Source organism: Cololabis saira, chromosome 17 (genome assembly GCF_033807715.1).
Source record: "Cololabis saira isolate AMF1-May2022 chromosome 17, fColSai1.1, whole genome shotgun sequence".
In the NCBI taxonomy this organism is placed as follows: Eukaryota; Metazoa; Chordata; class Actinopteri; order Beloniformes; family Belonidae; genus Cololabis; species Cololabis saira.
The window spans coordinates 25,023,677-25,035,556 of NC_084603.1; the positions used below are offsets into that span (position 1 = coordinate 25,023,677).

At 38.2% G+C, this 11,880-nt stretch overlaps 1 protein-coding gene across 4 annotated transcripts in view; it reads right to left on the reverse strand.

Moving 5' to 3' along the window:
- The window catches only part of ryr2b (ryanodine receptor 2b (cardiac)), a 74,127-nt gene extending 66,196 nt beyond the window's left edge, over window positions 1-7,931 (reverse strand). For all 4 annotated transcript variants that reach the window (XM_061744553.1, XM_061744551.1, XM_061744550.1 and 1 more), the window contains exons 1-10: window positions 7,867-7,931; window positions 5,927-6,046; window positions 5,326-5,430; window positions 4,002-4,076; window positions 3,778-3,856; window positions 3,489-3,601; window positions 2,974-3,097; window positions 1,187-1,283; window positions 1,032-1,106; window positions 543-699 (exon numbers count right to left, since the gene is read on the reverse strand). In XM_061744553.1, the coding sequence (XP_061600537.1) occupies window positions 543-699; window positions 1,032-1,106; window positions 1,187-1,283; window positions 2,974-3,097; window positions 3,489-3,601; window positions 3,778-3,856; window positions 4,002-4,076; window positions 5,326-5,430; window positions 5,927-6,046; window positions 7,867-7,914 (993 nt within the window). In that variant the 5' untranslated portion in view covers window positions 7,915-7,931. The remainder of the gene's footprint in view (window positions 1-542; window positions 700-1,031; window positions 1,107-1,186; window positions 1,284-2,973; window positions 3,098-3,488; window positions 3,602-3,777; window positions 3,857-4,001; window positions 4,077-5,325; window positions 5,431-5,926; window positions 6,047-7,866) is intronic.
- Between the last annotated feature and the right edge of the window lie 3,949 nt (window positions 7,932-11,880).

The window sequence follows — 11,880 nt, forward strand, 5'->3', positions numbered from 1 at the left end:
CTAATAAGCTTCAATTCTCCTATCCATATAAACTCCCAGCTAATAAACTATCGTATTTTCCGCACTATAAGGCGCACTAAATATATGGTAAAATACCGTACTATAGTGGCTGGGGTTGAGTTACGTATCTACCTGATGGAGCTGCGCTACAGGAAATGCTAAAAAATCCTACAGTAAATGCAAAAAAAAAAAAAAACAAGAAGAAAAGTACCGTATGTCAAACTTTATTAACAAAATAAAAACCAGCTTTGCTCCGTCTCGTCAAAGTCGCCATTATGCGAGTCAGCGTCGCTGCTTTTGTCTTGAACTTCTGTGACGATTCCTGACGTTTTTAGCGCCATTACTTTGGCAACACCAACTACAGTAGCTACAATCCCCCTGGCTACGGTAACACAAATTACCGCAATGATCATATATAAGGCGCACTGCTGGTTTTTGAGAAAATTAAAGGCTTTTAGGTGCGCCTTATAGTGCGGAAAATACGGTAATTACACTCATTGGACTGCTCTAAAAATGTCCACTTTTCTCATCTCTTTCCTAACCTTTGATGATCTGAAACAGAAGGAGCTTGTGTCGACATCAGCTTTCTCCCGATCAACCAGATGTAAGCCTCTCTCTTCTGTGAGACCCAGGTACCTCCCGGTAGTCACATGGCACAATCTAAACGGCTGACCCCAGCATGTATGTCTGCCACTCCAGCTAGGGAAAATCAAAAGCATGTCACATTTTGCTTTTGCTCTCCTTTAAAGTAAATTGAGCAGTCCAGAACATTTAGTTTCCCAAACTGTTTCCTCATTATCATAAAAATGGGGGGTTGGTGAACTTTCAAGTATGACTCAAGCAACTTTTTGCATCCTTTGTGGCCAAAAATGTCCAAAACCAGATTGTGCACCATGTTCTTGGAGGTAGAAAGAAGTAGTTTGTACAACATGTCACTAATTACCCTCTGCGATCATGATCATGGAGGGTAATTAGTATCACATGAAACAAAACGCGTATAGAATAAAACTCTAAATCTCATGTGCACTTACACAACACGCAGGATTTCCAGCCTCCAGAGAGAGCGGGCATGGCTGGAGACTGATCCAATTTCATAATGCATTATCCTTGATTAGGAAAAGGAGACAAGGTCACTGAAGTACAGGACATTTCTTGAACTGACATGAGGCCAATCTTTTCAGCTGACCTTTGAACTTCCTCTTCCTGGTCTCTAGATGGAACAGTCAGACATGCATCACTATGGCTGTGGAGCAGCCGAAAAGTTTCACCCCCCTTCAGGTATCCTAAAATGAGCACAAAAACACATACACATACAGTAGAAGACACCAGACAGGCTGTGCATGAAAACACTTTCTGCTACTTCAAGTTTTAATACTTAAATACACTACAACTCTTACACTGACAACTATTTGGAATCATTAGTTAGATTTTAGCCCATCAACATCAGTTTTTTTGAAAAGAGGGACATCACATGCATACGGATAGTGTTGTAATATACAATATAAATATGATGTAATTCAGACAGTTATTAGATCCCTTCACTTTTTTGAGTGAAAATTAATTATTTTAAATATCACTCAAAGTATTTTTTGATGGTTTTTTTAACTAGCTGGCCATAGGCCAGAAACGGGCAGATCATTTCTATTTTTTAAAGTCCCCCAATCAATGCAAAATGTCTGGACAAAAACAAAACCCTTCAATGAACTCTGTAGATCCACTTCCACAAGAAAACTTTAGAGAGGAATACACAAGAGCTATTGTATGACTACATAAATAAAACTGAGCACTTCCAAGGCCACAGCAGGCTCAATCATGAAACCAAAGAAAGGTTTGGGTCTACTTCATCCAAGAAATATTTATCACATCAGAAGCAGGAATTGCCCAACTTTAGGAGATGAGCAAGCACCCAATGATCATCCGAACAGAGCTTGAGTGGCGCTCTCATAAAAGGACGACCATATCACGAGCCTTTGTTGTTCACCAACTACGAGCCATCATGCTTCAGCAAGAAGGTCCGGGAGACTGTTCAAAGCTGTGATAAACCCAGCCAGCATTGTTCATTAGTTAAAAGAATGAAAAACAAACACAGCAGGCAGACGTTACAGTGTTTCTCTACCATTCACTTGGCAGGGCAAGTCGCTGTGCCTATAAAGCCTCAGTGGCAAACACCTGCAGTAGTAATGTACTATGAAAAAGAAAATAGAAAAGGGAAAAAAAAAGGCAACCAAAACGCACTGATGCATTGTAAATTTCAGCACACACACCTTCACCACCCAGCAAATATTGTCCTATATAACCTGCAATTATAGGGGATACACTGTGCAGTATCATGTCTCGTGTGTGTATAAAAATGCCAAATTACAACTTCCAGGAGACTCTTTGTTGTTACATTTTTATTTTATTTTTGTAATCCTCTGGTTGGCCCTGTTTTTAAATTGGTTGAGAAGAGGTCTTTGATTCAGATATGCCTAGCTGTCAATAAGTGCACATCGAAATGCGCACTGAAATCCCAGTTAGTGATTTTACTGGGAAAGACGACCTAGTTCGCTTTGGAGCACAACAATGATGAAACAAGGAATCAAAATAACATTGAATTACTGAGGAACAACTCTCTGACTTTTATTGACTGGTAAACCAAGATAAAACTGCACCAAACAACATGAAGTTGAACTTGGTGCCAAAGGGATTCTAAAACCGCAACAAAATAAAAGTTGGACTCATTCTAAAAGCAGATGTTTTTAACAAATTCTTAAAAAATGAATAAATAACATGTCTTCCCTTTTTCATAACTTGAGTGTAAATATATGTAAAAAGTAAAATGTACAATCCAACAATAAGTGTGCAAAAGGTAATGGTGTCCTTACTCAAGTCCTGTATTTCTTGAGCACAACACACTCAGTTGTATTGTATCACTTCAGAAATGAATAGTTTGTTTACTGACATGCTTGAATAGCAAAAAGAAAAGAAACTTGCCTTGAGCAACTGCTCCCCCGGAGCAGATGGGAGCAACACTCCACAGAGTCTGCTGAAAGGCTGCACTGACGATTAGACTGTCGCTCAGACTCTTATTGTCTGATACAGGTCCATAAGACAGGTGCTGGGAAGAGAGAAAATAGGGGAAAAAATTTTGCCCATCAAAACTAAATACAAATACTTATTTTTCTACCAAAATAACTGTAATTATAAACAATTATCCAAAACAATGAATGCACCAGTGGTTGAGAGAATACAGATTACAGACTTCTTCACGGAATCAAATAAAATTAAGCCAATTAAAATTTCATTTGGCAAAAAAAGATTTGTGGAAATGAGGAATAAATAAATCTGAAACGAGAAAGCACTTAAGTTAACAACTTTAAACGGTTATCTCCTAGAATTTTCCATAAACAGGTTCTAAAGTTACAACTTTCAGTCATAACATTTGATATCGGTATACTGACATAAAAATGTATCATCTTAGAACAGGTAACATTGTTTTATTAACTCACCAAATATCGCTCTGCAGAGACACTGATGAGAATAAGGTCATCTCCAACTCGCACCTTTTCGCCCTCTGACCTCTGTCTTGATGCTGGATGGACAGTCCACCAACACGCCTCCCCTGAGACACACAGATCATGTTTATGAGAAACGACTGTCAATCAAAAATAGATCACTCACAGTGAGGACCACTAAATATGAAAATGTACTTTAATCATATACCCAAAATTGATGTGGTACAAGAAAAAAAAAAAAAACTGAAAATATAGAATGCTAAAAACACCCTGCACCAAATACCTGTATGATCCTCCCGCAGACCAACATCAAAAGCCAACTTGTCAGTTGAAGACTGAGATGAGGACAAGCAGCTGAGATACTGGGAGATAATTAAATTAACAGAAATAATGTATATTTGAGTAAACGTCGTACAAAAATCTTTTTGAAAAGTTTATAGAGTTTATAAAATATATATATAGACGGGTTCACCTGGAAAACGGGCAGAGTGCAAAAAAATAACTCACCATGCTGCTGTAGGAGTGCAGGAACAGCACTGCCTGGCCATAGAGCAGAGTGCGATGGCTTCCTCCAGCTCCCACCTTTCAGTCATAACAAAAAACATATTTACACTAGAAATTCAAATTGAAGCACTCATCCCAAAATATATCTTTTATAATACTATAACTGTGGTTGTCTGAGATTTTGGGCGGGGTATCACCAATATTAATATTTTAACTAGGTGTAATTTACAGTAGAAACAGAATGCCTTTATTTTCTGCTGTTGTTGACACTCACATCCTTGTAAGTTATCATGTTGCTCCTTTATCATTCTATGAGTCAGAACAGACTGTGGCCAAGCAGTCAGTTTCCATATCTATTTGATCAAATTTGGAGCTGCTAAATTTGGAGCCGTCATTACAGTAAATCACAGATACAGGAGCTTCATGTCTGTGCTTGTAGAAGAGAGGAGCAGTAGGAGCGACGGTAAAGAAAGTAATCAAAGTCTGCTCAAAAGGTTGCTAAATCTTTTCTTCTTCTTCTTTGTGTCTTGCCTTGCCCTTTCCTGGTCACTTTGCTGGTCACCACAACACAACCTGGTTTACTCCGGCTTCTGCATCTTCCTGTTACACAACCCATAAGTCTTGTCTTTGGTCTTCTCCCTTCTACCCTGCAAGGGAACTCCTTTATCAATGTATTTACTATCCCTCCTCTTTATGTGTCTAAAACATCTCCAATTTAGCCTCTGTTCTAATCGCCTCCCTTCTAAATTTTGCATTTGCTTGTTAAATGATGTGCTAATTAAAAATAAAAGATAAGAAAGATAAAAACTTCATTCAAAAATACATATTTTAATGAACTTTGCTGCTAGTCACAGTGGTGTTGCATATTGATTACCTGGTACTGTAGCACACGTGCAACTCTCAGGAGAGAGTTGACTAATCGACTAATCATTGCACCCCTAGTGCAAACTTACACGGTGAAAATGACATTATTGTGTTGCCTGTTTTGAAGATATTTCCCTGTGGGTGTTAATATCAATCTCTATAAAATGCTGTGAGTCAATATGAAGCCACTGTACTTCCAACAGTCACAATGCATTTTCAAGAAGCACTAAAACTGAATCTGGGCACATTTGCAGCATGCTGGAAACCCTGCTGGTACCATTTAAGCTACCCAACAGGCATACATAATTTGGGTTCTCCTTCGAAATGCTCACAAAATGTATAATGGACATCTTATTTTAAATCTCAATAAATTATACCATACAGATGAAATATGAGAACATAAATAACAAAAATGCAATTATTTAAAATCAGCAGGAGTGAAAAGAAAGCAAAACACTATCACCTCTGTAGCAGGTTGCACACTCTGGGCCAGCATTTCCTGCAGGGCTCGGACGGAGAGACACTGCGCCAGAACAAAGCCACATACAGACAAATCTGGTGGAACATTCTGGTAGAAAAAAGAAAACCAGACATGAAATCCGAGATGAGATGAGATGGTCACATATCTGTCTGCTCCCTTTATAGGCCAACAGTGTATTTAGTTCTGAGGACCACGACAAACTGAAAACTGGGCATGAGAAATGGTAAAAAAAGACAGGATAATTCCGATTAAGATTAAAACATTCTATACACAACAGAAAGTGCAGAATCTATAGGTAAAAAGCATGAATACTTTATTTTCCTTTACATTCTGAATAGGAAATAGTAGAGAAATTAACATGTGGGTCCTTCAAAATACCATGTTATCCAAACACAACAAGGAAAATTACAATTTGCATAAATTAACCTTTAATGAAATGCCCTTTTCCAGCACTGCCTTTCTGGACAGGAGTACAGACACACTTTCCAGTTAACTGTTTGCATCATTTCCGTCCTCTCTTTCTGTGTCACAGTAATTAACAAATGGACTTCTCTGACACTGATGAGCACTGCTGTTGCGTCACCTTGCAGTTCGAAGTGGGCTCAAGCCTGCAGAGTCTGCTTCCAAATCCTTCAGCAGCCAGACAGACCTTCAGATGTTCCTCTTGGCAGGTGAAGGTACTCTGCAACACTACCTCATCTCCCTACAGAGATGAGAACATTAACTACACACAAGCTTTCCCAGGCATGAGGGCTACACATTTCAACTCCAAAACACTGTCAGGTTAATTTTGCATCAATAAAACCGTTTTACAGAAGTATTTTTCATTTTTCTTTTAAATATATTGTAAACTAACAATCAAACAATCTAAGGAATGTAGGTCTGACATGTCTTATTAGGACATCATACTGAAATGCTTATATAAAATTTGAAATGAAATTATCGTTTTCCATTGAAACCCATATGTTCAACAGATATGTGTCACTTCATATTTAATCTTATCAAAATTCAAATGCCACATGACATGGACAATGTCAAACAAATTAAGCATCTTGTTCTATTTATGGATCTACAAAAAACGGGACAACAGATGAGCAGGAATACCAACACCTCTCTGTAACCAGATTGCAAGCTTCCTTATTGGGAAGATAGTGCACTATCTGACGCCTGATTCCCCCTTCTGTCCACTCTCCATATCAGCAGCTACCCAAGGCCTAAACGGTGAGGGGCATTCTGCCGGCAAGTGGACTTAGCTACTGAAGCTCTACTGAAATACTGCTAACAAAACCATAAATAAATAACTATACAAGTGAAATAAATCAAAATGTGAAGACAAAAACAACAGCAGCAACTGGAAATGAAAGGTTGCTCTGATGAATCAGGTTTCTCTTAAAGTCTGAAACTGATGCCAGTATCTATATTAGTGTTTCTTGTTTTCTATAATTGAAATGGGTGACCTTTTAACAAACACAGACCAACCTTGAAAATGTTATTTGAAAGACAGAAAAAAAATCTAATCAACACAATCAATACAAAAGCTATTTATTTGGTTTTTGCGGATATGAGTTTGCTTTTTCTGGCATCTACTCCTTAAATTCATCACGAGGCTTCCCACCACAGTCAAGCAACTATCCAAGGGAAATGTTGTGTTCAGTGGCAGACATTTCATGGATCAGTGTCATAAACTCTCTTTCCTTTGCAGTCCAACTCTTGCTAATTATGGGCCCCTGTCTCATTTCCAGAAAAGACACTCTCCATTTGACTTGCCCTTATCAGGAGGCAAAGATTACTAGCTGTGAGGCAACGACTAACATCAAGCGAACAGTGATAAAGCCTCTTGCAGACAAGTGAGAAATCATCTAGGGTCTTTATTTACACCCAGAAAAACAGTCTAAAAACAATATCAAGATATCAAAGTAACCAGTTGCAAAAACTGGAGACCAATATTTTATTTAATAAAATCATTATTTATTTATACACAGTTGGAGAAAAAATGTTATTATACAGATATACAAAGAGAAATAGGCAAGTTACAACTTGCAGACTTGGAAATGCAACGTTGACCTTAGATAAATAATCAATATTTTTTAGAAGAGATGCTAAAATGGAGGTACTATGTTACTTCATATGATCATTGTGGAAAAAAAGAGTGTGTAGTTGTTGTTGGGTTTTTTTTTGTTTTAATTGAGATATGTCAGTCTACAAGGATGCAACAAAGATGTAACCGAGCATTTTAACCACTTTCTGTCACTTGAGCGATATCCACACACTCTCTCACACACATACACATTTGAGGAGATTTATATCAAAATAAATGTCATTTCATTAGCTTTTTTCTTAAAATAAAGTTAACAAACAGTTAGTTTACACCTGGATTTGCTTAACTGATAACTAAACCAGCCAATGTCGGCCTGGTGCATCTAAGCAGAGGTCGCCACAGCGAAGCACGTCATTTAAGCCCATTTCACACTTATATATTATTTTCTATTTAAAAACAACCAAAGGAAGAAAAAAAACACTCACCGTTCTTAAGAACTGGAATTCCTCGTCCCCCTCTCCACTGTCACTCATTATTTCTACAGCCAGAAGTCAGAGAGGAGGTTTGTAAAGCAAACAGAGAAGTGTCAGGAGTGGGCGGACGCTCGGCCGCGATTATCAGCTCTCGAGCACTTTGATCCATTTACTGTCTTTTAGCAGTTATATGAAGAAAGAAAGTGATGTTGGCATTTATTCAACTAAGCATACTCAGTGTCATTTATTCAACTTAAACACTTAGCTTGTGGGTATTTCTACCTTTTTGGGTTTTCATTTTAGAAATAAGGCCTGTTTTTCGCGTACCCTACGCCGTAGATGCTGCGTTGATGTAACGCGGAACCATAAATCAGCCTTCACTCGCCACTGTTCTTTGTATGTCCAGGTCGAATGGTCTGCTCCGGCCACCCCGAGACTTTATCATCGGCATGTCTTTGTTTATAAGGCCATTCTGGGCCTGCTTCCATCCTATTTGAGCAGGTATCTCTATCAAAAAAGCACTGGGAGTCAGAATCTTATTTTTATTGACTGTACCAACTAAGGGTCCTCTCTGGACAAGGTAGCAGGGCTCTCAGCTCTGCTGCCCCCTCTGCTTGGAATGAGCTGCAGAAAATCTTAAAATTGAATAATCTGGTGTCACTTGATGATTTTAAGGTTCTTCTGAAAGACTTGGAAGCAAGTACAACTGGCTGTAGATGTTTGACTGCTGATTTTGTTTGTGATTTGTATTTTCATTTGTTTTTAGCTGTTTTGTTATTGTTGGTTTGTGCAACTTTGTGTTTGTGCTGCTGCCTGTCTTGGCCAGGACTCTCTTGTAAAAGAGATTTTTAATCTCAACAAGACTTTTCTCCTGGTTAAATAAAGGTTATTTCTACTGAGAGAAAAAAGAGAAACAAAAGTTGTCTGCTGCTGTATTAAAGCTACACCAACGGCTTTTCCATGCTTTAATATCAGTAAGAATTTAATTTGAAATAGGCTACTATATTTGTGTGTTCAATTTGTATTGAGGTGTTGGAATTTGGGGGAATTGGAAGTTCATTTGTGAAAGTCAAGCTGTTTCTGAAGCCACATACTAAATGCTAATAATATGATTGACAATTCTGTATAGCCTATGGCTGTTGAAGTGTGGGGGTCATGTTGGTAGTAGAAGAAGGTAGTACATTACACAAACATGTTATGAAAAGAAACAGGCACATAAATTCCCATATCCATTATTTGGAGCAGACAGAGCATTTGAATGGTTTAAATCTGTGTACAGTGAGCAAGATAACCAGAGTCAAATTCCCTGTCTGGCATGTTCAAACTTGGCCAATAAAGCTGATTCTGATTCTGATTCTGATTTAGGCAGATATGTGCTCACAAAAACTGTGTGTTCGTTGAGGCGACTGATGTGTTCTCTTGTCTTGTCTGAGGTGTGAGTGTATGAACAGCTGACCCGTTCAGATTTATTGAGTCACATGTGCGTTTTACAAATGGATAGCTGCAGGTCTGACAAACCTGGAATACAGCAAATTCTGCAGACGCAGTCACTCGAACATCTGGAGTCAAATATGTCCTCAGTTGTGTATGTATTTAGGATTTTTTTTTCTACATAAACTAAAGAGTACATGAAGCATGTGTGTTGCCATTCATCCGAGGTGGTGTATAAATCTGAAATATTTTAAGTAGGTAGTGGAAATTAGCGAATAGTTGTTGCTTAACAGCCATGAACATTATTCTCACCCTCTCTTTAATATTCTTCTCTTTATTTAAAAGCCAACTGTTTAAAGGTGATTTATTTGGCTGAAATTAAAGAAGAGGGCAATGATGAATTTTAGACTCTGGGTTACTTTCATCTGGATCAAATTAGGTGGAAGAACTACCAACAATGTCCCTTTTTCTAAGCTGCTTCATTAATGCAATATGGTACAAAGAAAGTATTGAAAAATATTTTGAAACAGATTTTTTTCTTCATTTTATGTATAATTACTAAAGTTTATAAATACAGTTATTTGCCCAGTAAAGGCTTCCTAAGCCAGCTGTGGCTTAGGAGGTAGAGTTATCTGCCAGCCAGAAGGTCAGTGGTTTTGGCCTCCACAGTCAGCATGTCCAAGTGATCTTGGACAGGACACAGAACCCCACATGACTGTTCTTTGCAAAGAAAAGGCAATGCATTGGTAAAAGACTAGATAAAGTAGGAAGTTCAGTATGAATGTCAAACTTGTCTGATATCTTTTTTTTGTTTGTACCTTTAGAAAATATTGAACATAATTTGACCATAGTGACATAATAAACTGAAGAGTGTGCTGTAAATATTACAATTTCCTTCAATCCTGCAGTCAGTCTGACTATTTAAAGGGTGGAAAGTCATCACTCTGCTGTTTGGTGTCATGGTGTTCACCACACTGAACGTGGACTGGAAAAAGCAAAGGAGAGTTTTGTCTGAGGAGATCAGAAAGATCATTCTAAGTATGTTAAAGATACAATCTGGAAGACCATCTCCTGTTCCTGGTCACATGAGACAAAAATAGAGCTTTTTGGTTCGTCACATCACAGCTAGGTACACGGATGCAAAATTAAGTATTAAAATAAAATGGAGGAGACTCTGTTCTGGGATCCTATACAATAAATAAACAATGAAATACAATAAAATCTCAAGACAATCAAGGCGTTCTGAAGCGAATACGCTGCCCAGGTCATGGGTCCTCCATGAATGACTATTCTGAAGTGTCCTTTTATGCTCTGACCTAAATCCTATTGAACATCTGTGGGAAGAGCTTAAACATGTGGTCTGGAGAAGAACCCCTTTAAAATCTGAGACAGCTGGACCAAAATACCTGTCTACAGGTGCTGCAGTTTCCATCAACGTTACAGAAATTGCTTGATTGCAGGGATTACAGCAAAATCTTGGGCAAGAAAATTTGAAGGTAAGGGTTCCCTCATGTATCTTTAGGGCAACTTCATTAGTTTAGTTTTTTTCTTCATTGATTCTGTTGAACCACGATTCAAAAAGCAATGTCACAATTTCATTTGCTCAATAAATTACTATTACATTTGTCAGTTTCAAGTTATTTCAGATCATTTTCAGTGAGTTTTTCGTTCTTTAATGGAAGGCTACCAACAAATCTGTCCATGTGCACACCTGCCTCATCCCTGCTCAGTTACCACAGTTAACCACACCCCCAGAATAAAATTTGTACTTAAAATACAGCACAATCTCCTTACTTAAAACCTCTTTCCCATCTTCTAGATTATATTTCGTCTGTTGCACCAAATTCCACTTTTACAGAAGAAACTACATGAAGAAAAAGGTTAAAATCTCAAAGAGGCAGCTAATGAAATGGTACTTATACGAACCTGTTTTTTTAGGGCCCAAGCACTGTCAGTGCGAAGGCCCTATTGTATCGATAGGAATTATTATTTTCCTTCTGACGAAAGGAGGGCCTTTTTGCCCCCCTAAACGTGCCACAAAAGTCACCAAATTTTGCATGCAAGCCAGGCCTGGCGAAAAATGTTATATTTCGTGGTTTGCATTAATGGGCGTGGCAAGATGGCTCAACAGCGCCCCCTAGAAAACATTTCTCTGCCATAACTTTTGAATGGTTTGACATAAAGACTTGTGGGTGGTGTCATCTGACTCGGTTTTGAGTACTTGACCATAATTGGTGCAAATTAGCCCCGCCCCTTCTTCTGATTGGTCGATTTTTCATAGTTCCTATTCTCTGCTATAACTTTTGAATGGTTTGACATAGAAAGTCGTGGGTGGTGTCATTTCTGATATGGGGGACGGTGGCCATGAGTGCGAGGGCCCATTCATTGCTGCTTGCAGCTTTAATTTGGGGTTGTTTCTTGAAAATAATTCTCTGTGTTTAGCTTTGGAGCAGAATATAAGTAAGAAAAATCATTCAAATTAAGAAAATAATTACAGTTTTTAATGTAATTCTGTTGCCTGACCACATGAACATGAACTAAAGCTTGTGAGGCTCTGCATATGAAACCTACTGTACATGACCAAATCAATAATGT